The 25,910-nt window shown below is 47.8% G+C and overlaps 2 protein-coding genes across 5 annotated transcripts in view; one reads left to right on the plus strand and one right to left on the minus strand.

Annotated features, from left to right (window-relative positions):
* ZBTB3 (zinc finger and BTB domain containing 3) lies at window positions 1-9,658 on the minus strand. Of its 2 annotated transcripts, none has more exons than XM_084824257.1 (3): window positions 9,315-9,658; window positions 6,177-7,701; window positions 1-4,945 (listed from the first exon to the last, which is right to left on the minus strand). In XM_084824257.1, the coding sequence occupies exon 3, from the start codon at window positions 4,891-4,893 to the stop codon at window positions 3,511-3,513; it is 1,383 nt and encodes a 460-aa protein (XP_084680383.1). In that variant the 5' UTR covers window positions 4,894-4,945; window positions 6,177-7,701; window positions 9,315-9,658; the 3' UTR covers window positions 1-3,510. The 2 variants fall into 2 exon arrangements, with proteins under 2 accessions (XP_084680383.1, XP_084680382.1); XM_084824256.1 differs by having other exon boundaries at window positions 6,173-7,701.
* The window catches only part of LOC146334452 (5'-3' exonuclease PLD3-like), a 26,291-nt gene continuing 9,984 nt past the window's right edge, over window positions 9,604-25,910 (plus strand). The window contains exons 1-8 of one of the 3 annotated variants that reach the window (XM_084824253.1): window positions 9,604-9,874; window positions 16,269-16,487; window positions 20,220-20,297; window positions 21,389-21,655; window positions 22,171-22,355; window positions 22,824-23,007; window positions 24,374-24,488; window positions 25,411-25,538. In XM_084824253.1, coding sequence (XP_084680379.1) covers window positions 9,785-9,874; window positions 16,269-16,487; window positions 20,220-20,297; window positions 21,389-21,655; window positions 22,171-22,355; window positions 22,824-23,007; window positions 24,374-24,488; window positions 25,411-25,538 — 1,266 coding nt within the window. In that variant the 5' untranslated portion in view covers window positions 9,604-9,784. The other 2 variants (XM_084824254.1, XM_084824252.1) reach the window with 2 other exon arrangements.

Here is a 25,910-nt window from a genome sequence, read left to right on the forward strand (position 1 = left end):
GTGAAGAAGTTATCCAAATGGGAACCTAATCTGTTCTTGGCAGCCTACAACATCTCTGTCTTACTCATATGGGCTACGATGGAGAAGTGCTTGCAGACCCTGCAACCAAAGAGTTGTGTTGTACACTTGTTGATTTACAAAACAAGAGAAAGGGAGAGAACAAGAGAGACTGAGGAGGCCAAGCTAGTCCAAGGAAACAGCAAGTGGTGGCTTTGGGTAGTGGAGACAGACAGGTCGGAACCAACGCAAGCCACAATTTCCCCCAGGAAGTTTTCCTGCACAAGAACAAGCTCCCATCCGTTTTGATGCGGCTTGCTCAGGAGAGCCTACCTATGGATTGCTATTGGTTTATGATTTATTTAGTAGGTTTGCAACCCGTTTCTGGCATGCCGTTTTCAAAGTGCCTCTCATCACTTACAGAGTGTAGTGGATAAATCATTTAAGGGCACAATCCTATGCATGCTTAGACAGGAAAAAGTCCTATAACTCCCAGCACGCCCCAGCCAGCTATGCTTTTGTAGGACTTTTTTCTGTCTAAACATGAATAGGATTGCACCTTAAATCACTTAAAATAAAACCAAACCGACTCCACTGGAGGAGCAGGGTGGGGTGCTGTTGTCTTTGCCTGCCCCCCCCCCCCCGGTCACTCCTGGCTTCCATCCCACAGGGCGGCTGGTGTTGGATCAGGGTCATCTCCAGGTTTTTGAGGGTCCTCAGGAGAGACACTCTCAACGGCCCCTCCCTGAGTCTACTTTCTCACCACTATTGTCAGCAGCTGCTCTTGCTCCTCCTCCTTTCTCACCATTGCTACCACTTGCTCGCTTGGCAGGCAGAGAGCCAGTGAGCAAGTAGGCCATGGCATTCACTGCTCCTCCTCCTTGCCACCACCATTGTCTAGGCTAGAGCAAGAGGCAGGTGAAGAAGCAGGTTGCAAAGGTGAAGAGGAGCAACTCTGGGGAGCACTTGTGAGTGGGCCTCTGTTGGGGTGCGGGCCCTTGGCAGCTGCCTGACCATGCCTACCCTTGATGCTGGCTCTGTGTTAGATGGCCCTGTGGTGGGGAAAGAGGAAATGACAGTCCAGCTAAAGCAGATGTCTGCTGCTGTAGTTAGTCCAGGTGTGATAGGACCTGGCTCTTCCTATCACAAGCCAGACCTGCCATAACTTTCAAACAAGCGCAACTGTTAAATAGGTTCATGATGTACCCACAGCTCGACAACTGTGATACAGCAGTATATCCACTAAGTCTATAGGGCTTATTTCTAGAGAATTTGTCGAAGAAGGCTAAGCACATGGCCAAAAGTGTGGGCGGAGGGGTAGGGGTGAAGGATGGAATTTACAGCCTTGTGTATATGGAGTTCAAATGTCCCTCTCAGGCTCACATCTCCAGGATGCAACTTCCTGCGTAGGAAAGCATACCCAATTTGCCCATCAACACCAAGCAGGGACCAGCAGGAGACCTGCCCACTGTAACTGCTAACCTGCTGACAAGCAGAAAGCGGGGCAGATGGGTTTGGAGGGCTTCCACATTTGCCCAGGTAACATGGCCACAATGGATGCCTCCTGCGAGGTTGAGGCCTTGGGGAGCAAGTGCTGCTAGGGGGTTCTGGGAGTTGAGAGACTACACACCCAGAGGGTGCCAGATTGGGGAAAGCTGGGCTAATGAGGAAGTTTGCCAGTAGCTGCTGCCCTTGGTAGTGGCAGGGTATGGGACAGAGGAGCAGGAATAAAGTGTGGTTAATTTATTTTCTGCATCTGAGCCCCGAGGGGAGAACAGAGCACTGGGGAGGAATCCTGTGTCCTGACAATCCTGAGCCTGGTTTAAGGGACTGAATACACTAGTCTTTTATTTATTTTTTTTAATCCCATTCAAACCTGTCCCAGCTTTGAACCAAGGGATACAGGGAATTATAGTTCTAGCTGGGAGTCTAACCAAGAACTCTTGTCACCCTAATGAACTACAGCTCCCAGGGTTCTTTCTGGGGGATGGGGAGGAAGGCAACCTTGAGAGGGTTCCACACCACCTTGAGAAGGTTCCACCCTTAAAGGTGGCCTAGAAACAATGTTAGATCAATTGTTCAATCAAACCCAAGCCAATTTAAATGGGTAGATATGCTGCAAGAGGAATGGGAGAGAGAAAACCACTACACCACAGAAAACAGAATACAGGAGCACGCGGTGCTTGATTTTTACTGTTGAATGTGTGTCCTTGGCAGTGAGGCTGCTTTGCAGCTGCTTACGAAACAAACAGGTTGGAGAAACACACTTCACAGGGGAAAGGGCTGCGAATCCTGGGAGCAAAGTAGCAGCTGGCAGTGGCTGCTCTGAAGTGGTAGGCTTAATAGGGGGTAAGAATTGACTCTGAGGCAGGTAAGAATTTGTGTGTGTGTGTGGGCCCCCCCAATGCAGCTTGTGTAAACCTTAGTTTACAGGTAGGCAACCTTTTTGAGCCATGGACACATTTGGCAATTTGAGAAAAACTCCTGGGCACCACCACAAAATGGCTGCCTTGGGAGGTGTGGCAAAGGCAAGTCACCTGCCCAGAAGATGAGAGTCAGTGAGGCAAGTCCAGCTGCCAGTAAGAAAATGTGATAATTTTTTTTGAAGTGTGGGGGTGTTGATGCCCACAGGCCCTAGGTTGCCTACCTCTGCTTTAGTTCTCATCCGTTCTTGTCTGTAAAATGGGCATATTTCAGAACAGGGATGTAACACCTTCGGATGGTACTCTGATGCCACCACGTCAAATGGTATGGGAGGGGCTGTTTTAAAAACAGAATACCCTGCCCCTTTTTGCCACATGGCTCACCCACATTGCACAATGGGATAGTGCCAGGGCAAAGCCCTTCAATGTAGTCATCCCCACAGACACAATCTTTTCTAAGCAGCCATGAGCTAGAATACTGTTTTTACTTGCTCCCCACCCACATGAAATTCTGCTCTGCATCAGCTATGGAGAACAAAAAGCTTTCTCCAACCTGGTGCCCTCCAAATGCTTTAGACTACAACTCCCAGCATTCTTGACCATGCTGGTTTGGACTGATGGGAGTTGAAGTCCAACACATCTGGAGGATACCAGGCTGGAGAAGGCTGGATCTTCCCTGGTGTAAAACATCTGCCCTCAATCCAGCAGTACCAATCTTCTGTGGTTTCACTCCAACCTCCTGTCCTGGAGCTATGACATAAATAAATACAAGAGGGGAAAGAAACAAACTCCCCCGTTACTTTTACATTATGTGGCTTCTTCCAAACTATGTACAAGGGACGGCCTGGATGTGAATCTGCATTGCCCAAGAACTACCCTGTGGAAAAACCAATGCCAAATTCCCAAGGCAAAGATGGGGCAATGGTTAAGGAGTGGCTGGGAAGACTGAGCCGAGTAGGACACAAAACAATTGTTGGCTCAGAAGGAGGCCTGTCACATGGCTTCTGCACAGAGTTAAAAGAGAGAATGCCACCCTTTCGTGTCGGGAACTGTCCGGTTGGGTCACCTTTGAACCACCTGACCGGGCACCCTAAGAGGGGTTCTCCACATCCTGTTTGCAACGCTTGGCTGCCAGGTCCTCGTTGTGGGCCTTGCGGATGTGCCGGTAAAGGTCTCCGGACTGGGTGTAACTCCGCATGCAATAGCGGCATTCATAGGGGCGTTCCCGTGTGTGGACGGTGGCGTGGCGCCGCAGCGTGTAGGAGCATGAGAAGGTTTTCCCACATGTCTTGCAAGTGGGCACATCTTCTGTAAAGATGCCAAAGTTGGAGTGGGACTCGTAATCCTGCAGGTACATCTGTTCGTGCAGAGGGGGAGTCACCATGTTGGAGAAGCTTTGCCCGCCAGCCATAGGGATCATGTGATAGGGGATGTGGTCTTGAGGCAAGAAGCCGCTCTCCGAAGAGACCTCTTCCATCCCACCAGGCTCCTCGAAGCTGTCCGGGTGGCGTCCGCAGCCTCCAGCTGGCCCTGCCTCTCCGGTGGACCTCTGGAAGATGCTCTCCAGCCTCAACTCTGTGTTGTGTCCATCCAGGTGCTCCGCCCCATCTGGCTCCTCGTCGGAGATCACAATGGCTTCCACCTTGACCTTGATGGAGGACCTGTTGGACTCCTTCTGGCAAAATGTGCCGAGGCCACCTGCCCGGTGCTCCGCATACCTCTCTGGTACGGGGTCTGCACCGGAAGGTCCCTCAGCTATGTTCCCTGGAGGAAAACAGCTGTGCGATATGGTTTCAGTGGAACTGCTGGGGCTGGAGAGGGAGATGTCAACGACGGGGGGCAGAAGAGGCCTTGCTGGTGGAGGAGCTTCCACTCCTGGCTGCGTGGTGTCGGCAACATCCAAAGTAGAGGCCAGCGGTTCCTCGGAACCAGCTCGCTCGCCTCCTTTCCACTCCTCCTTTTTGTTCTTCTCTGCTTCGCCCGGGTGAGGGGGCGGCAGTGGCAAGGGCTGGATCTCGGGCATCTGGAGTTGGCACTTGGAGGTGCTAGGTAGATGTTCTGAACTGCCTGGGGAATCCTCCTCTTTCTTTGTGCTGTCTGCTTCCGTCAAGGCACGGGCCTGCAGCTTCTTCTTGCACACCTTGACGATGTCGTTCATGTGCAAGTAGCTGGCAGCCGCGAGTATGTCTTCCACCGGCATGTCATTGAAGGAGAGGCTGCCCTTGTACATGAATTCCAGCAGTAGCCCAAATGCCGGCGCCGTGACAATCTCGTTGTTAATGGAGACCAAGTCTCGCTTGTCCAGCCGCTCCTTGTAGAACATGTGGAAGAAGGCACTGCAAGATGCCAGGACCGCCCGGTGGGCCAAGAACTGGGTGCTGCCCACAAGCACGGTGCAGTCGCAAAGGAAGCCCTCGCGTTGCTGCTCCCACAGGCTCTGCAGTAAGTTTTTGCTGTGGTCGGGGAACTCCATGCTGAAGGCGCTTTTCAGAATGGCAGAGAAACCAACGGCATAGCTTAGCCCCCTTGGGATAGCAGAGCAGGGAGAAAGCAAGAGAGGACACTGGGTAACTTTTCAGGCACAGTTTTTAGGAGTCCGAATCCACAGCTTTCTACTCATTTGGATTACGTTTTGCTAGGACCACATTCTCAAGAATGGTCAGAACATGGATCCATCTAACGCAGCACTGTTGATTTAGCCTGGGAGAGGCACCGCAACACCAGTAGGCAACCTGGTGCTCTTCAAGTGTTTTGGACTACAATTCCCACAATCCCTGACCAGGGGCTATGCTGGCTGGGGCTGGTGGCAGTTGTAGTCCAAAACATCTGGAGAGCACTACGTTGCTTAGCTCTGCTCTACAGAGTCTCAGGCAGAGATCTGTCTTCTGGAACTCTACCATCTCCCCTCAGTTGCTCAGTCCTTTCCTTTTGCCATCCAGAGTGTGAAAAGGAGGGACTGGCTAACTTAAGCTGTCCAAAAAATCCCCTTCAATCCAACAGGGTCCGTTGCTGTGCCATATCATTCTGGGGCAATACACCCCCACCAGACAGCCATCAATATAGATTTCTGATGCCCATATAGATTCCCTTCCCTTTCTCAAATTCCCCTATTTTTGAATCCCCCCACCCCATCATCGAGCACCTCTAAATTGAACCCTCTTCCAATTCATCCCACACAACCATCCTCAGACCGCAAAGTCTGTGTCTGGGGATATTTATACAAAGCCCTCTTTTTAATCTAGATTTCCAGTGCCAGTGCAGTCCCCCCACCCTGCAATTACCTTCCTCTTTGGAAACCCCCCTCAATATCCATCCCCACCCAACCTGAACCCCCTTTATTATATCTTTTCCCATGATCTGATCTCCACAACTATAAAAACATTTCTCTAATAATCCCCCCTCCCTGCTTTCCCCCTCCCCTCAGTTGCCGTCAACATTTTGCCCTCCCTCCCCAATAAAACTGGACACCCCCCCAATGATTCTCCTAGGCGTGGAGGGTTGCCCCCATAGCCCTCAGTATATTTTCCACAGTGACCCCCTCAGTAATAACACCTGAGGACTCCCAGTAGTGACCCCTTAATCTGCCCCCCCACTGACCCCCCTTTTCCAAGCCCCGCCCTCATGGGCGAGGGGGGAGCTAATGTCCCCCATAGTATAATATAAATCTATCTCTAACGGCAAGCGCCCTTCTTCCTCCCCCCCAACAGGGGGTGCGTTGGGTGGTGGAGGAGCCCCTTCTTTCCCCCACTTACCCACCACAAAGCAGAGGCCTCGAGGGACCCGCCCCCTCCCGCTTGATTGGCTGTTCGCTCCTGTCACTCTCTCGAAAGGCGGGACTTCTCAGAACCTCAACTGTCACTCTCTGGCCTACTCTCGTCCTGAGTGGCTCTCTCTGCGCCCTCCTCCCTCCCAGTGCTCATTGGCGCTCTTTCTCGCCCATCTGTCGCTCTCAGCCAACCTTGAGTCAACTGGGAGGCAAAAGCGGGTGGGTTTTGCTCCGCCTGCTCTCTTGTCTCATTGGCCCAGCCTACCTCCGTCTATCACGACGATCATGCTGCACGTTAGGCCTTGCGATTGGAGGAGCCGTGCAGCGACTCGCCCTTAGCGGTGATTGGTGAAATCGTCCTGGAGGTGAGGCGCTTTGGTTTCCATAGTTACCGAGGTGTTGTGGGCGGGTGCAAATGGGGGACGGTGGGGAGGGAGAATCCGAGGGAAGGGGGAAAGGTTGAGTTGCTGCTTATGCAAATCGTACTTTATGCAAATATATGCAGATAAAATGGTCGTTGACTTACAACATTCAGGAGAGGGGAAACAAGCAAAACGTTCATTATTTTATTATTAATGAGCTATTATTTAGTATTAATAAAGCATCTTAATTTTTCTAGGCGATTCACAAAGATTAAAAAAATGACACCGGCCTTGCCCTAGAATCATAGAACAGTAGGGCTGGAAGGGGCCCACAAGGCCATCGAGTCCAGCCCCCTGCTCAGTGCAGGGATCCAAGCCGGAGCGTCCCTGGCAGGTGGCTGTCCAGCCTCGTCTTGAATGCCTCCAGTGTGGGAGAGCCCACCGCCTCCCTAGGGAATGGGTTCCATTGCCGTATTGCTCTGACACTCAGGAAGTTTTTCCTGATGTTCAGCCGGAATCTGGCTTCCTGTAACTTGAGCCCATTGTTCCGTGTCCTGCACTCTGGATGATCGAGGAGAGATCCTGGCCTTCCCCTCTGTGACAACCTTTCGAGTACTTGAAGAGCGCTACCCTATCTCCCCTCAGTCTGCTCTTCTCAAGGCTAAACGCGCCCAGTTCTTTCAGCCTCTCCTCACAGGGCTTTGTTTCCAGTCCCCTGATCATCTTTGTTGCCCTCCTCTGAACCCTCTCCAGTTTGTCTGCATCCTTCTTAAAGTGTGGTGCCCAGAACTGCACACAGCACTCCAGATGAGGCCTAACCAGTGCTGAGTAGAGGGGAACTAGGACTTCCCGGGATTTGGAAGCTATGCTTCTATTAATGAGCTGTTAATGAGCCAAAATAGCATTGGCCTTTTTTGCAGCCACATCACATTGTTGGCTCATATTCAGCTTGTGATCGACAACAATTCCAAGATCCTTCTCGCTTGTAGTGTTGTTGAGCCACGTATCCCCCATCTTGTAACTGTGCATTTGGTTTCTTTTTCCTAGATGCAGAACTTGGCATTTATTCCTATTAAATGTCATTTTGTTATTTTCTGCCCAGCACTCCAGTCTATCAAGATCACTTTGAATTTTGTTCCTTCAGGCTTGCAACCTAAAAGACACAAAACACTTCATTGTTGATGAGGTAGTTCATTTTTACCTTGTATATTTTTTGGGAAACAAAATAATAATAATAATAATAATAATAATAAAAATAAAATAATAATAATAAATAATAGATGATACAAAAAGGGAAACAAGCCAATTCACATAGCAAAACTTTCCAGTTACATCATGACCAGGTGGAAGTACATTATTATTATTGCTTGCTTGTTTATTTAGGAAGATAGAATACTATAAATATTGTAGCATTTTACATATTTGGGATATTTATAATAGTTTGCTAATATTACAGCATTTTATTTATTTATTTATTTGGAATAATTATATCTTGCCTGCCTGTCTAGTTCAAAAGTAGTAGAACTACTCAAGCCTGTTAACGTTAAACAAAAGAAGTGGTTTAAAACTTAAAAGAGAGCTTTAAAAAAACAAAAACAGCCAACAGATGAGGCAGAAGACTAGAATGTCAGGGAGAAAGCTAGGCTTGGAACCCCTTTTCCTGACATGCTAGCTCTCTGTGTATGGATATTCATTGTTGTACAGAGGACCATTTAATTATGCTGATTCCCCGCCTGGAGTTTGAAATGGTACAATCCCGACACAGGTTTATTGCCTCAACTGTTTGTGAGAGCCAAGCGGACCTCTTCTAGTCCAGGAAAAAGAAGCAGGTGAAGCTCCTGGCAGTGAATTTTGACAGCTACTTATTTTAAATATTTGTAGGCCACTTTTAGAGCAAAGGCGACTTACAAATAAAATTTTAAACTACAGTAATCCTATACTGCCCCCCCCCCCCCCGCAGGCCTGACATTCAGTAATTTAAAGCATCTGTTTAAAACATATCAGAATCCACCACCATGCTTCTATAACTAAATTTAAATAAATTGGGGGGGGGGAACAAATCTAAAACCAGCAGCAGCACAAAACATTAAAAATCCAAAAGTCAGCTCAACAATATCATTAAAAACAGATAAAAAATAAATGGGGTTTCAAGACCTGTACTGAAGGGATCAAACATGCATCTCTTCTGGGGGGCGGGGTGGAGTTCAAAAGTCATGGGGCCACCACCAAGAATAGCCCAGCTTTGAGTTCTGTTTCTTGGTTATGCTGAACAGTGACAAGATGTTGGCTAGATGGGATGGAAACTTGTGGGAGTAGCTATAACCCAGCTAGAAGCAGCAGTGCAATTATTTATTTATTAAATTTATGTGTGGCATCCCACTGCAAAAAGCAGTCTTGAAGCAACTTGCGCAAGCAAAATAGAGAAATTCGTAATGAGTGTAACAGAAATCCCCCTCCAAATCAAAATAAACTTTAATCAGCACAGTGATACAAATAAAACAAAACACCATCAAAACATAATCTAAAAAGAATACAATATGCAAAGTGCTAATCCACTATTCACAAAATCCCACCTGCCCCCACAGCCTGGAATGAACACCACAAAAGTAGCCCACAACAGTTGGGACATAACTAATGTCCAAATGCCTGGGAAAATAAGTATATCTGCCTGGTGCCCAAAAGATGACAGATAAGGTGATTTTGGACTTATTGGTTTTATGGCCGGGGGGGAGCTCTTTAGGCGGCGACATGTTGTACTTCACTTACTTTGAAATGTGATAAGTCAGCCTTGCTGAATTCCGTACCACCGACACCCCACATTCTGCTAAGTGGGCCCTGAACATCTGCTCCAAAGTCCTTCCCTGTTGGTGTCACCAGAAAGCTGTTTTTTAAAAATGGGGCTCTTTCCCAAACTGGGATTGCAGGTTCTGCACCTCATTGCTTGTGCTCCTCTCGAACCAACTGAGTTTTCTCTGTTTGTCTCCTTTTCTCCTATCAGCCACCACTAGGAGTCGGCCCGGCCCGTGTGGAACAAAGTCTGTATATAAACAACCCGTCAGCCAGTTGCAGCCGCCTGTCATTTCAAATCCATCCGGTGTTTTTTTTTAAATTGTTAACGTCTGCTTGACAGATCGCTTGCGCTTTCGAGCCACCTCTTCTGGTGTGGAGCGGAAAGAGTGTTGGACTGGCGGCGGACTCTCCACAGGTCCTTCCGTCTGTCCTTTTCCAGGGGGAACATGAGGAAGAAAGAACCCAAGCGAAAGGGGTTGAGGGACACCCCTCTGAGAAGATCCAGCGACCTGCAGCAGGAGAACGTTGTGACACAGGTGAGAATAGGGAACATTGGCAAGGGAGGGCTGTACCTCCATGTCAGAGCATGTAGGAAGTCCTGGGTTCTATCCCTGTCATCTCCAGCTTTAAAAGATCAGGCATCCAAAGAGGTAAGAAAGAACCTCTCCAGCACCATTGGAGGCCCTAGAGCAAACTCCCCAACCGCTGGCAGCTGGTTGGCCACCGAGTGACAGAATGCTGGAATAGCTGGACCCTTGGTCTGATCCAGCAGGGCTCTTCCTACGCTCTTAACTGGTATTCTCCAGATGCTTTGTACTGCAACTCCCATCAGTCTTGATAACTGTGCTTTTAGATCTTTACACTGCTCCTGGCTTTTGCTTTGATTTTACTCTTGTTTCCAATGTTTAAAGGTTCTATATGATGTTTCATCATGTCATAATTTATGGTTTTAGAGGCTTTTTGTGCACTGTCTGGAGAGCTTTAGCTATTCAGTGGTATAGAGATGTAATAAATAAATAGGCCCCAATCAGCATGGTCAGTCGGCAGGGATGATGGGAAGTGAAGTCCAAAACAGCTGGAAGTTGGAGAAGGAAGGCTGCTCTGGAGAGCTGCTGGTGTTCAGAGCGGGCAGGGGGATCAATGACAGGACGGTACGAGGCAGCTTCGTTTATTATGGGTAAAGGTATGGCAAAAGGTCCCAGGTTTCATCTACAGCAACTACAGCTACAGGGCTCTCCAGTAGCTGAGCTGGGAAATCCCCATTGTGGCCAGAAAACCTGAGTTACGTCATATTGGGCTAGATGGACCTACTGGGTCTCTCTCAGCAAAAATGCTGCTTTTCTGAGTCAGTTGGACAGCTCCTCAGCCCTGCTTTGCCTCTCCTGAACAAGCTACAACAATAAAGATACATATATATTTATTGTTGTGTACAAAGATTTAAACAACTTGGGACCAGGATACCTGAGAGAGCACCTTCTGTGTTACCAACCTGCCCAGTCACTGAGGTCAGCAGAGGGCATGTTCCTGGTGGTTTCACATGGGCCCATGGCCTGATTGGAGTCCACCAGGAAAAGAGCCTTCAGTGTGGTGGCCCCCTTCCTTTGTTATTTCAGGAAGCCTTCATTAAATGACCAGCTGCAGTTTATCAAACTTGGTTTTATCAGAACTCTGTTTCTTTAAAAAAAAAAAATTATTGTAACATGGTGTTTTTATTCTTTATCCTGTCTGCTGTTCACTGCTCCAAGGTCTCTGGCTGTGGAGCAATATACAAATACTGTGTGTGCGTGTGCGTGCATAATCTCCCCCAGCGTTCTAGTTATCAGCAAAATAATGGTTGGAGACAGTGAACAAAACTCTATCAAATTCAGATTTCTAAGTGCAATTTTCAGGTCCCCTGCTTCCTTTCCCCAGACACCCAGGCAGTCAAGATGCTGGATTTCTCCAGCCCTTGGCAACACGTAAACGCTTTAGAATTGATGTGATCTGGAATTGACTGAACTGGCAAAGCAGCCAGCCCCACGCTCAGAAATGTTGTTGTGGTGGTAGTCCTAAGAATACGTGGGTATGATCTTAAGGCAAGGTGAAGCAGCAAACGCATCAGTGTGAGTCTAACTTGTTTAATGTAACCATTAATGCATTAATTCATTTTTGATGCATTAATTCATTTTTAATGCATTAATTTATTTTAGTCCAATTGAATCTTTTTTTAAAAAAAGTATATATAATTGCCAAGTTACGCCAGTGCCTTTGCACTCATTGGGCAGAATACGAGAAACGCGGGAACAGGTTGACACCTAACAGAGCAATTGGTTCGAGTTCTATTTTTCCTTATATCTTCTTAAAGACTAGATACTTTTCCTTTTTTGTTGTTGTTGAAAAAATGAGAGCTGAAACTTCAAACAAAGGGCCTCAAGCATTCCAGTGTGAGCCGGTGTGGTGTAGTGGTTGAAGTGCTGGGCTGGAGCTCAGGAGATCCGGGTTCTAGTCCCCACTCTGCCATGAAGCTCACTGGGTGACTTAGGGCTAGTCACGGACTCTCTGCCTAACCTACCTTGCAGGGTTGTTGTGAGGATAAAATGGAGAGGAGGAGGACCTTTCAAGTACTTGAAAGGTTGTCCCAGAGAGGAAGGCCAGGATCTCTTCTCGATCATCCCAGAGTGCAGGACACGGAATAATGGGCTCAAGTGACAGGAAGCCAGATTCCGGCTGAACATCAGGAGAAACGTCCTGACTGTTGGAGCAATACGACAGTGGAACCAATTCCCTAGGGAGGTGGTGGGCGCTCCCACGCTGGAGGCGTTCAAGACGAGGCTGGACAGCCACCTGTCGGGGATGCTCTGACCTGGATTCCTGCATTGAGCAGGGGGTTGGACTCGATGGCCTTGTAGGCCCCTTCCAACCCTACTGTTCTATGATTCTATGACCATGTAAACCGCCTTGGGCTCCTTGGAGGAAAGAAGGGATATAAATTTAAAAAATTAATTAATACAAATCTACATCGATATTCCATTGAAGAACAGGTCACAGGGGCTGGATTTTGGGCACCACTCGTCCTCTTTTGGGTGGGGCTAGAACGGATTGCAGGGGTTCATTTTCACATGGTATATATTTGGGCGGACCTGTAAGTTGGTGGTGGGGCACCCGCTTTGCATGCAGAAGGTCTCAAGTCCACGCCGTGGCACCTCTAATTAAAAAGAGCACCGGTAGCCAGGCTGTGAGAGACACTCCTGGGCAGTGGAGGCTGGTGGCTCTGATGTCAGCGGGGCTGTGCATCCACTCTGGGTTTCAGTCAGAACTCTAACGGAGCTCTCCAAGGTGCTTGGAGCGCCAGTGGGAGCTGAGAACACTAGGTCTGGATGGACCGATGGTCTGCCTGGTAGGAGGCAGTTTTCTATATTCCTTCCCAAGGCAAGAAATTGCTGTGAGTGGGTCTGAAGGCAGGGAGAGGCCGGCTTGAAGTTCATATCTCTCTGCGACACTAAAACATCTGTGCAGTCCGTCTGAGAGAGGAAACTCCCAAGAGAGCAGCGTTTGTGCTCGTTGTGACTTCAGAATAACGGCTGCAGGAGCCGCCTCTCTGGTGGCATCCTGTGTGTGGGGGCAGTCGAACGGCTGATATTCCACCAAGGGCTTCCTCGGTGACGATGGGGCGATATACTTTTTTTTTTTTTTACGGTTTCCTGAAATGTTTCTACTTGGGCACACATATCTCCAGCCAGGGTGGGGAACCTGTTGGACTACGACTGCCATCAACCCTGACCACTGGCTGTGCTGCTTGGGCGGATGGGAGCTGTAGTCCAACAACATCTAGAAGGTAACCAGTTCCCTACCCCGGTAGTGTATTTAATCCCATTATGATGGGAGGAGTTGAACATCAGGCCCACAGACCCAATCTAGACTACCTGAAGTCCCAATTGGCCCTCTGAGCTTCCCCTGAGGCCCTAAAGGGCCACCTACCGTAGGAATCCGAATGCCAGTTAAGATCGTCTTAAAGGCCCTTCTCTGAGTGCCCCCGCCTTCCAAACGTAGTGGCATGGCTACGGCAGACGGGGCCTTTTGGGGGGCGGCACCCAAACTGCGGAACTTCCTCCTTAGACACGTCCTCCTCCTTTGCTTTTGCTTTGGCACCAGACAAAATCCACCTTAAGAACATAAGAACCGTGCTGGATCAGACCATGGGTCCACCTAGTCCAGGATTCTGTTGAAACAATGGCCAACCAGCTGCCCACAAGAAACCCACAAGCAGGACAGGAGTGCAACAGCACCCTTGCCCATGTTCCCCAGGAAAGAGTGAGCATAGACAGACTGCCTCTGATAATGGAGGTAGCATATAGCCATCAGGAGCCATTGATAGCCTTCTCCTCCAGGAATTTGCCCAATCCCATTTGAAAGCCATCCAAATTGGTGGCCATCACTACATCTGGTGGAAGTTAATTCCATAGTTTTATTCTTCACCGAGTGAAGACGTTCTCCTGTGCCTTTTAACAGTTTTCAAAAAAAGATGCGATCTTTCCATTCAAAGTGCTGGGTCAAAGTCCTATAAAGCCCTGTATGGCTTGGGACCAGGCTACCTGAAAGACCTCCTTCTCCCATACAAGCCTGCCTGTGTCTTAAGATCTTCAGGAGCAGCCCTTCTTTAAAGACCACTGCCTTCAGAGGCATCTGTGGTAGCGACTTGAAAGAGGGCCTTTTTGGTGGCCGTTCCCAGGCCGTGGAACTCCCTGTCCAGGGAGGCTAGGTTTGCTCCCACTCTGCTGTCCTTCCATTGCCAGGCAAAGACCTTTTTATTCAAGCAGGCCTTTGGCATATACGCGGGTCTGTTGCATTGGATGCTGTTTTTATTCTCTTGTTGTTGTGTTTTGAATGGTGTTTTAATGTATTTGTTTTATTATTGTTTTAATCAAGTTTTATTTAGGATTGTAAGCCTCATTGAGTGCCATTTTTCTTGGTGGAAAGGCAAAGTACAAATCCAGTCAATCAGTCATTGCCTTTTGCTGTCGGATGTTTGAATGGATTTTACCAGCTGGATCTATTGTTAATGGTTCTATTGTTGCATGTTTTCACGTCTGGTTTACTGTTCGCCATTTGGAGGCCATGTGTGAGGGGGCTGGATATGCTTCCAAGAAAGAAATGTGTAAAGACAGCCACTGACTTAGATGGTTTCAACAGGTGATTAGGCGCATTCGCTGAGGACAGGTCCATTGCTGGGTGTTAACCATGGTAGTTAAGTAGAACTTCTGTGGACAGTGGCAGTCAACCTTGGAATATCAGATGCTTAAGACAAACAACAGGGCACAGGAACATCAGAAGCTGCCTTATATGGAGTTAGACCATAAGTCCATCTAGTCCAGTATTGTCGACACTGACTGGCTGACACTGACTCTCCAAGATTTCAGGCGGGATTCTTTCCTAGCCCTACCTGGAGCTGCTGGGGATCGAACCTGGGACCTTCTGCATGCAAAGCAGGTGCTCTATCACTGACCTGTTGCTTTTATGCCCTGCTTGTGGGCTTCTCAAAAGGATCCAGGGACAGTCAGTCATATGGAAAACCAGTCCTATGAAGGAACTTGGTCTGTTTAATTTAAATTTTTAAAAAAGTGGGAGGGGTTGGGCAGCTATCCCTGGCCTAGTGAGTGGGTGGCTCTCCCTTGCTGGAGGTCTTGAAGCAGAAGCTGGACAGCCATTTCTTGGGGATGCTCTAGCATTAGATTTCCTTCATGAAGCGGGGGGATGGACTAGATGGCCTCTAAGGAATCCCTCCAACTCTACGACCTGGTTCACACAACATGACAACCCACACTCAACCCATACTCAAGGTTGAGCTTGGCGTGATCTGTGGGTTGTTGTTGAACCATGGGTTGCTGTTGGACCATGGGTTGTTGTGCTGTGTTAATCCAGCCACACTAACAAATCATGGTTTGTTAACCATGAACAACCCATAGTTCACAACACAGCAACAAAACATGGGTTCTCTTCATGGGTTGTTTGTGGTCAACAAACGATGGTTTGTTAGCACAGCTGCGTTCACTCAACAACCCACAGTTCAACGACAACCTACAGCCAACCTGTACTGAACCTTGAGTATGGGTTGAGTGTGGGTTGTCTTTGAACCTTTGATTCCATTTAATGGGATGCTGAATTAGATGGACCCTTGGGTCTGCTCCTGCAGGGCTGTTCTTCTGTTTCTATGGTCATTACAGTATTGAACACAGTGGGAAGGTATATACAAATCCATTTGTAAGAATGTGGTTTGTTGTCAAGTTGTTCTACCGTAAAGCTCTTAAACATTACATTTTTTAAAATTATGGGCTGCATTGCACTGGTATCTTTGGTGCAATATGGCCTAGCAGCCATAAAACACCTAGTGTGGGTGTGCAGAAAGTAGATCTCCAGATGTTTGGGACTTCCAACTCCCAGCATTCCTGATCTCTGGCCCTGCTGGCAGGGGCTTCTGGGAGTTGGAAGTTCAAAACTTGGAGAAATCTACGTTCTGCCCACGTACCTACGAGGTGGAGAGGGGGAATGACAAATGTGTAAAGTTTGGGTTTTTCTTTTTATTTTATACTGACATTTTAAATGTCTAAACTGTTATATTGTATTATATCATGCTGTATTTTATAGTTTTAAGTGTTGTGACCCATCCAGAGAGTTTTGGCTATTGGGCAGTATAGAAATGTAATAATAAATAAATAAAGTTTAGTAGAAATATAGTAAAAAAGTAAAACTGAAAGTAATTCCACATCAGGGACAGGCCATGTGGGGGCAGCGTAGTTTCATTCATTATGAAACAAACACCAAACGTAGTCATTGTGACCCATATATATTATACACAGCAATAGCAAAAGAAAAAGTAAAGAAAGAAAAAAGGGCAGTGGATGCTATACCATAACTACGTACTTGATGCAAGCCTACACAATTCCTCAACTGCAGAGAACCACACGCTCAAGGGAACGGCAAGGCTCAAAGGGAAGTCGCTCTGCTGATATCCTTCAGCCCCGAGAGAGCATCAGTGCTTACAGGAAGCAGGTTGAGCCAACCAGGGATCGCTCACCCAGCCCATCTAGTCCAACCAGGGGCCCTTCACCGCTCTCAGAATCAGAAACTCGGAAAGACCCTGGACAAGCTGTGTTGGAATTTGACAGCACGCTGGTGAGTTTGTGTTCGAGCTGATCCAAGGCTGCCAACATCTTGCTGCTGGGGAGAGGAAGTGGGCTGGGTTGGGCAGTCCGCGTCCTTCTCTGCTGTCCAATTTAAGGAGCAAATGAAAGGTGACGCAGGTGAAACACAAAGTGTCTCCTGGCTCTTTTTACTTTAATGCCTCTGAAGGGCGGAGGTGGTTGTAGGGTTGCCGCTAATGAATCACTGAAAAAGGAAATGCATCACCGAAAAACAGAGGGCAGTGATTTGCATGTGTGAATCGATTTGTACAGATGCACATTTAGAAATAGTTGTTTCTATAATTTCAGTAGAAATACAGTACATCCCACTCTAGTGTGGAAGAGTGTGACCAGCAGGTGTGTCTGCTGCTGCTCAGGGGCTGACTGTGGATGACGAACAACAATTCTTACAGTTCTTTATCTTTACCCTGGAATTGGACACGCCAGCCTTGCAAACAGAGGACCGTCCTCTGTAAAAGAGGACACCTGGCCACCCTGGGGGAGATTCCAATTTTGACTGGGGCAGTGGCTCTAGACCAGTTTTCCCCAACCCAATGCCCTCCAGACGTTTTGGACGACATATCCCAGCATTCCTGGCCATTGGCCATGCTGACTGGGGCTGATGGGAGTTGAAGTCCCAAACATCTGGAGAACGCTAGATTGCGGGCATTTGCTTTCGGTTGTGGAAACTGCTGTTGCAAAGACTTGGCAATGGCTGCCCACGTTAAGAGGGACTTAGACCAGGGTGGGGAACCTCCATGAGCCCAAGGGCCAAGTTCAGTTTCAGAGAAGCTCTCGAAGGTGGGTAGAGCCAGAGGCAAAGGGGGTGGGGCAAAAATATTAAAACTACTGACATCTTTTAGCCTAAAGCTCCCCCAGCCAGTTGCTGGGGAACAGGAGCGGGATGTTGCTGTTACCCTCATGTCCTGCTTGTGGGCTGACATCCAAATTCTCCTGCTTGGAACCGTCACACTCCGGCTTGCCTTAGGAGAGGCTCATCTCTGTTCCGAATGCTGTTCCAGTGGCAGACTTGTAACCCTCCCTCTGTCTTTAGCAACAGCCTGAACACACAGGAAATATAGCTGGTGAATCTTGGCAGACCACAAGCGGCCCAGGATGCAGGTGCCAAAATAATAACACGGCGAGCCGCTTGGTGCATATAACTCTGGTGTTGCATCAACTTCACTGGCTCCTGGCTGGTGTCTGTGCCCCCATTTCCAAGTGTTGTTTTTGACTTTTAATTAATTACTTTATACCCCACCTATGGCCTCAAGGTGGCCATACAATTGCTCGCTGAAATACATTCAAACCAGCCAGTGTGATAAAATCAGCGGAATTAGCAGTAAAAGAGAGACTAAAACATAACAGGTGCAAAGCTATCGGCTGGGTTCACGCAAGACGACAAGCCAGAGTATGGGCTGAGTGTGGTTTTTTGTTGAATCGTGGGTTGTTGTGCTGTGTGAACCCGGCCATGCTAACAAACCAGTTTGTTAATTATGTACAACCCACAGTTCGTGACCCAGCAACAAACCATGGATTCTCTTTGTGGGTCGTTCATGGTTAACAAACCATGGTTTGTTAGTGTGGATTGGTTCGCACAACACAACAACCCACGATTCAGTGACAACCCATACTCGACCCACACTCAACCTGTATCCTGGCTTGTTGTGTTGTGTGAACCCAGATATTGTTAACATGTGACTTGGTTGCACGTATTTTGGTTGCTCACTACAGGAAACAGCAAAATCTTCCCAAACATAGAAGAATAGTTTAAGGAGAAAAAAAATATGGCAAAGGATATTAATACATAAATTGATGTAGTATTTATAAATGAATATGGCAAGGGCTATGGTGAGGAAGGAACCATATAAAGTGAAGGCTGCAATCCTGAACATACTGACTAGTGAGTAAGCCCTATTGAACACAGTGGGACTTACTTCTGCATAAGCATAGGATTGTGGTCCACACCATATATCATACGAGAATGTGAAACCAGTGGTGTTGAAAGTGATATATGCATATTAATCTTTTTGTCCTCTATTTCTCCTCTATTTCCTTATATAAAGTTGCAGGATGTTTAGTTTTGAATAGGTTTTGTCCCATTAAATTAGACAAGGTTAAAGGAGGGTTGAATCACACTTAGTTGTGTGACACACTAACTTCAGTCCCACTGATCTCAATGGGTCTACTTTAAGAATTACTAAGTCTAAATTCAACCCATATATTTAGAGTTATCTATATGTATTTGTATGTGCTGTATGTATATGGTATTTTCTACGTTTGGTTGGTATGACAGTTATCTTCATACTGACTACTGTTTCTTTTATTTTAAAATTCCTTAATAATACTTGTTTAAGCTCCAAAGAAGCTAGGACCTGGATAGATTTAGGACAGCCTTTTCCTGTATGAAACTACCCAGACACTCAGTTCATAGCTGGAAGTCTACATCCCTGCCCTGTGGATTTTAATTGAAGGGCACTATAAAAATATGTATAAGAAATGAACAGTTGGTGAGCACACAAAACAGTCAGGGATCCTGGTTCAGGCAGAATGCTAAACAAGCCACGGACACAGGCTTCCTGGTTGGTTTAGCCCATCCCAAACTGGGCCATTCTGTATCATGGCGCAGGAGACCATTTACATATTGCCAAAAAAGAGGACAAAAGAAAACGCATCTTTGCATGAAATGTGTGTGTGCTCATTTGTATGTACAGATGCAAATTTAGAAAATGTGACTTGAATTTAAATAGAAATACAATCGATCTCACCATCATGGGGACGACTGCGAACAGGTGACCTTTGGGCCTGCTCAGTCCACTGTCCGGATGCTAAGTGCTGATTTGCAATTTCACACCCCCACACCCCCGCTGCTCTCCCTTCTTATGGTTCATTATCTTTAAACTGGAATTGGACTGGATTAGGGATGTCAGAGGAATCTGTCTGAGGGTGAAGTTTGCCGAGCTTTCATTAGCTCGTCCCCCCAGACGTCAGCTCACTTCCCCATGAGCTGGCCCAACTTGATGCAGATCGAGTCAGACCCGCTTGTAGATTTTCAGGTCCCCCCCACTTAAACTGATATTGACGCAAATGTCAGCTGCAATGTGTGTAATTTGTGCGAATGTCAGCTGTAATTTGTGCAAATTTTGGCCATAATATGTGTAATTTGTGCAAATTAAACATATTATGGTAGCAATTCGCACAAGCAAACCACAGCTGAAATTTGCGCAAATTACGCGCATTGTAACTGCAATTTGCATAAATGTTGATTTAAGAACACTTCCCCTCCCCTGAGAAGAGTTCCTGGATTTCAGGAAAAAGCCCTCAGCTCATCTTGCAAATGCTAGCTGAGCCGGGGGCCCTGGGGAGATCCGACCAGCCCCAAAAGGGCTGCACTTCCCCACGATGGCCATCAAACACAGGATGCTCTCCAACAGAGGACTGCCCTCTGTAAGTAGGGCATGTGTCCACCCTAATCATGGCTTTTTCTTGTTCTTAGCCACTTTGTGGGTCCTTGTGGTTTGAAAGGCAAGAAATAAATGTTTTAAGTAAATACATACACAAACAAAAGTGCCATTCAACACATCAGCTGCTTAGTTCCTGGGGGTCAGGCCATCGTTCACAGGCACGGGGCCATTAAAAAGCAAAAGCAAACAGCAAACCAGATGTCGGCCATAGCTGGGTGTGTTGAACGGCAAAGAAGACATCCATCCATTTTCCTTTTCAGTCCCCCTTTGTCAGGCTGAGGAGACTGGACCTTCCACAGGATGATGAGCCTTCCCCACACCAAAACAGGGCAAAGGAGGTAACGGGGGCTGGGTGAAACGTCTGCAAAAATCAGGGGTCTTCCTGAGGTAACCCTCAACATCTTCCCATGTGTCCCAATAAGGTTCCTGTGCCTTCAGCAGCTGCACCACTGGCGAAAACATCAGCCACTTTGTCAACTTAGTGTACCCATTGAAAGGCAGGCCATTAATATCCCAAAGACATAAATACGTTCAGCTGGCCAAAGTTTTCCTGCACGCTAGGCCAAGCTTCAGGGGCTGAATTTCTCTCTGTGAGGCCGCTGTGCAAGGAACAGGACCTTGGCACCGGGGAAAATATGACAGCAATCCTTCTACCATCCCTTTCTATTTTGGGGGGAGGGAATGGGGAAGCTGTTGATATCCCCAGAGTACACTAGCATTCAGCCATTCCAGCTTTATGGTTTGTGGCCTTTGAGAATGCTTTTAGTTATTTATTTTGCTTGCCACAGAACGGATGGTGTCCCATGAGGCTCACACCTTTTTCTCGGGTTGCACAAGAACTGCGGCCTCCTGGTTTGGTTCTCACTGGGATAGTTTGGATGATTGTATCTTGGTTTAATAAGCTGAGATATGAACTGGCCCAGGGATGGGCAATTCCAGATGTTTTGGCCTATAACTCCCATCAGCTCTAGCCAGCATAGCCAATGGTGAGGGATCATGGGAGTTGTGGGCCAAAACATCTGGAGGGCCAGAAGTTGCCCACCCCTGAACTAACATTTTGGCTGCCCACACATCCCCTGTAAAGCAGGAGCAAATAAACCAGGAATAAGCCAGGAATCTCCAATTGACCATAGTTCCCTATTTAATCTGAATTGGGAAACTATGGTTAACAGTTTTGGAATACCCAAGGATACAAAGCCAGCTTCAAACCATGGTTTGAATATATTGGCTTGCTCCGGATTTGTTAACTGTAGTTTCCGAGTGTGGATGAAATGGGGCAGTCTAGTTAACTGAAGGTTTTCCAGTTTGTTTGCTCACACAAGGGGGTTTGTTTGCATGGTCAAAAGGTTAACTCATATCTTGGCGTATTAAGCCGAGATATGATTGTCTCAATGCAGTCTTCCCCCACCCCCTCCCTCTCTCTCTTCAGCCGCAGAAACCAAACGTCGACTGGGAAGTGGTGAAAGACAACAGGGCCCGGCTGCAGGTACTAGAGGCCCCGAGGCCCCGGAGAACAAAGCCAAGGCCCCTGGTGGGAGAGACAGCGCCTGGTCTGCAAGGCACGATGGAAAATGAAGCCCTCAGTAGGCCGAGGGTCACCACTGAGTTCCAGGTGCCCACCGTGAAGATGGTCAAACCTTCGAAGTTGCAGACTGCGGCTTTGCCAGCTGAAGGAGACGGCAAAACGTGGACCATGGTATATCAGGAGAATTCTGGTACACTCTTATCTGCATGCATCCCAATGGTCCTTCTTTACCAGGGACAGGAGGCAAAACAAATAAGGCCCTATTCCTGGCAAATGGGACAGCTGGAGTGTACGGAATAACGGGGTTGATGTATCAGGACCGGCGTCAAGGGCAGGCATGGTTGGGCATGTGCCAAACGCCCACAAACCAGCAGGGCCCCCTGACAAGAACCCCCCCGAGTTGCTCCCTCCTGTCAGGCAAGTGGGAGCAATGAGGAGGAGGAGGGGGAGCAGCTGGTGACCATGGCAGCGGGAAGGTCGACTCACTGAGGGAAGGGGCTTGTTGAGGGTGTCTTGCCCGAGGGCCCTCCGAACCTGGGGTCGGTACCAGACACCATGACAGAATTTGGAAAATCTCGCTGGAGGTGGTGGACTCGAGAGATGTCTGCGGTTGTCGTGAACAAGAGGAGATTCCACTAAATCTCTCTCTCCTCTCTCTCTCTTTGCCCCTCCCTGTATCTGCTTAGCGTTTCCCGTCTCGTTCGACTCTCCGTTCCCTTTTTGTCTTGCTTCTCCTGGGCTTTGGTTGCTGGTTCATTTGGGAGCACAGAGGCCTGGGATCTCTCCTGGGGATGATGGGATGTGCACAGTGGACATGGAGCGGCTTTCCAAAGCTGTGGAGCGGGACAGAGGAGTGCAGTACGCAGTGCAAGTAAGGGCTGTGTAATATTCTGGACTGCGAACAGGGGGAATTCTGGTGCACTTGTTGATGAAGACTTTTTATACTGTGTTGTTTTTAGATTGTTTCTGTGGTATTTATTTTTATTTGTAGTATTGTGCAGATTATGGTTTATATTGATTTTGCCCCCCACCCCCCGCCCCAGCCATATTAATCATGGGTTTCTGTGTGTGTAAATTGCTTGGAGTCTCCTGTTTGCATTGGGAAGTGATGCATAATCAGTGTAGTAGTAGTAATAATAATAATAATAATTAATGGCTAAAGGGCAGAGACACAATTTTCTGCTTGCAGGCTCCTTTCCAGCAAACCCAGGTTCCTGCCCATTTGTGTCATCCTGGAAAGCAGCGTCGATTTAAAAGTTGGGCCTGGATTGGAGAAAAACCACTTCTTTAGCCTAAACCGTGCTCCCCCCACGCCCATCTCTCTCTTCTTTGGCTGTAGCTTGGTCCTCCTCGAGAGCATCCCAGCCAGCTTGGATTACAAATCGCTGAACCCTCACAATCCAACCATCTACCAGGCCTGGATGGACCTTCTGGCAGGAGCCAACAGCAGCGTGGAGATTGCGGCATTCTACTTTACCCTACGAGACTCAGATATTCACGTGCAGGATCCTTCTTCTCAGCAGGTCAGCTGGAGGATGGCTGCTTCTGAACTGCCAAAAAAAGAGGAAATGCATAATCCCCAAAAGAGGACATCAGTTTACATAACTTACATATGCATATATATATATATATATATATATATATGCAAATTTAGAAAGAATAACTACAATTTAAGTAGAAATGCAATACATCTTACCATAGTGAGGAAGGCTGACCAGCTGGCCTGTGTACCTGCTCAGTCCGCTGCTAACTGTGGATGGCTAAATACTGTCGCTGACGAAGGGGGAAAGCAAAACGCTTGATGATGATAATGATGATGATAATATCATCCCACCTTTTTCACAATACTGGGACTCGGGGTGGCTTTACAACATTAAAACTTGTACAATTACAACCTATAAATAGAAATAGAAATACAAGTGTACAAAAATTTAAAATATAATTAAATCATCAATATTAAAATTGTAAAAATATCAAAATATTAAAAGACAAGAACAATAGTATCCATTAGAATATATATTTATCCCTGTTTGGCCAGTTACTTTACTACAAGTATTCTTATCGGGGTTGGTTGCATCCCTCTGGGATCCAAGATTTTCCTGTTTTGCAGGGCTGTTTAGTTGCTTTTCCTATAATGATACACACACACACACATTCTTTGGATATAAATGCTAAGTAGAAGTGAAAATAATGTTTAGCTGCTGCTTCTTTTATTTTTAGTGATGTGTTAGCTGCTGTGTTTTGGAATTATCTTTTTTCCACTGTTTCACAGCTTGGATATTTCTCTCTCAAATTTTTTTTTTAATCATTGGTGCTTTTTAAAACTTTTAAAACATTATTGGAGGGAGCAATCCTATGGCCGCTAGTCAGTGGCTAGATGGCCATAGGATATCTGGTTTTCCAGATAATCGACCTCCCCCCACTTCCGCACTGCCTTGGAGGCAGTGCGGAACAGCCTCTCGCAAGAGGAGTTTGGGAAACGGGGCATTCCCGGAGGGCATTCCCGGGTGGGGAGGGCGGAAATGCTGGTATGACACATCCAATGTGTCATCTGGCAGCCTCCTCCCCCTCTTGGCCCTCCTGCAGCTAGACAGTTGCAATCGGCTGTCTACCCGAAAAGGCAGGGCAGGAGAAGCACAGAGGGACGATCCCCTCCATGCTTCTCCTGCCTGCACTGGCTAGGCAGTCACCTCTGAGTTTAGAGGCAGCCACCTATCTGCATAGGATTGCGTCCTTAATGCGTTTTATCATGGATTTTGTTGTGCTTATTTTTTCTTGTGTATGTTGCCTTGAGAGCTTGGAGAGATTATAATATAATATAATATAATATAATATAATATAATATAATATAATATAATATAATCATATCACTGTGTTGTTGTTCTGCAGGGAAAGGCAGTGTTTGAATCACTGCGGGGCCTGCCTTCTCGTGGGGTGAAGCTCAGTATTGCTGTGAACAGCCCCCAGTTGTCGGAGAATGACACGGACGAGTTGGCCCGTCACGGTAATATGTTGGCTAGAGCAGCGGATGCCGAGCAGCGTGGAACCAGCTCCACATTGATCTCTCTGCCGAGGAACTCTTGTGCGTCTGAACCATGGAGCCTCCCTTTGTGGGTTGCAAAGGATTCTGGGAGTGTTCTAGGCCTTTCCTGCATATCTTAAAGCATCAGACCAGCCCTGCTGCTGGACCAGACCAACAGTCTATTTAGTCTAGCCTCAAACCTTGCAGTGGCCAATGAGATGCTGCTGGGAAGCCCACAGGCTTCCCAGGTAATATCCCCTCCCCTGCTGTTTGACCCCCAGCAACTATTACTCAGAGGTAGACTCCCACTGAACATGGAGGTTCCTATGAGCTGTCATTGATAGATGCTGTTAATTTGTCTAATCTAAGCCACCTAAGTTGGTGGCTGTTGATGCATCTTTTAGGAGAAACTTTCACAAATTAATGATTTGCTGTTTGAAGATGGGCTTCCTTTTGTCTGCTTTGCATCTGGGATGTAATTTGCGGAAATTGCAGAACCTGAGGGGGGGGGGAATGTGCAAAATAACCAGAAAATCTGCGAGCTGGGTGGAGTCACTGCAGACTGAGTTGGGCACCTCTGCTGGAACTGGAACGGAGTCTAGGGTTGACGGGGGGCGGGGTGAACCTAGGAAAACTCGTCAAAATCCACCCCCCAAATGGATCTTTCCGACATCCCTACAGGGTGGACATGATGTGTCCAACTCTGACAGCTGCGTACATTTTCTTGAAGGCTTCATTGTTAATGGCCATGCATTCAAACCCATGCAAAGCTGGGTCCATTTGCTAGCGAATGATAATGAGAATGATGTCAGCCTAAAATTGATGGGGGAGTGGAAGATGGGCCTTGAGCCTTGGCCAGAGTTAGCTGTTGGCTTCCCTCAGTCCTCGCACCCTCCTTCCATAGGGGCGGACGTGCGGTACGTGGACATGACGCGCCTGACGGGGGGCATCGTGCACACCAAGTTATGGGTGGTGGATCGGAAGCACATCTACATTGGCAGCGCCAACATGGACTGGCGCTCGCTCACGCAGGTACCGCCGTGGTGGGAACAGGGCCGACGGGGTGGCGGGCAGAGGGAATTGCCCCCACGGACTCCCTGTGGATGCACTCTGTGGATTGTTAGGGAGCTTGGTGGCGGGGCAGGGGGGCGGGGGCTTCCATACATTGGAAAACAGCGCGATCTGGTTGTCCAGGAGGGCTCATGTGGTCACGGCAGTGCCTAGCAGCAGTGCCCTGAGCACTGCCTGGTGGCTGAGGGCTGCCCCTTTAAGTTCCCACAGTGCTCCAGAGCAAGGCTTTGTCAGGGGCATTGTGGGGGATTAAAGAGGCCACTAGACCCTTTGTCCCGGGGTCAGCTCCTGGTTTCAGAGGGCGCTTGGGCAAGTCATTCTCAGTGAGCCCCC

This window comes from Heloderma suspectum, chromosome 17 (genome assembly GCF_057233095.1).
Source record: "Heloderma suspectum isolate Gila_16-S chromosome 17, 16-S_ref, whole genome shotgun sequence".
Lineage (NCBI taxonomy): Eukaryota > Metazoa > Chordata > Lepidosauria > Squamata > Helodermatidae > Heloderma > Heloderma suspectum.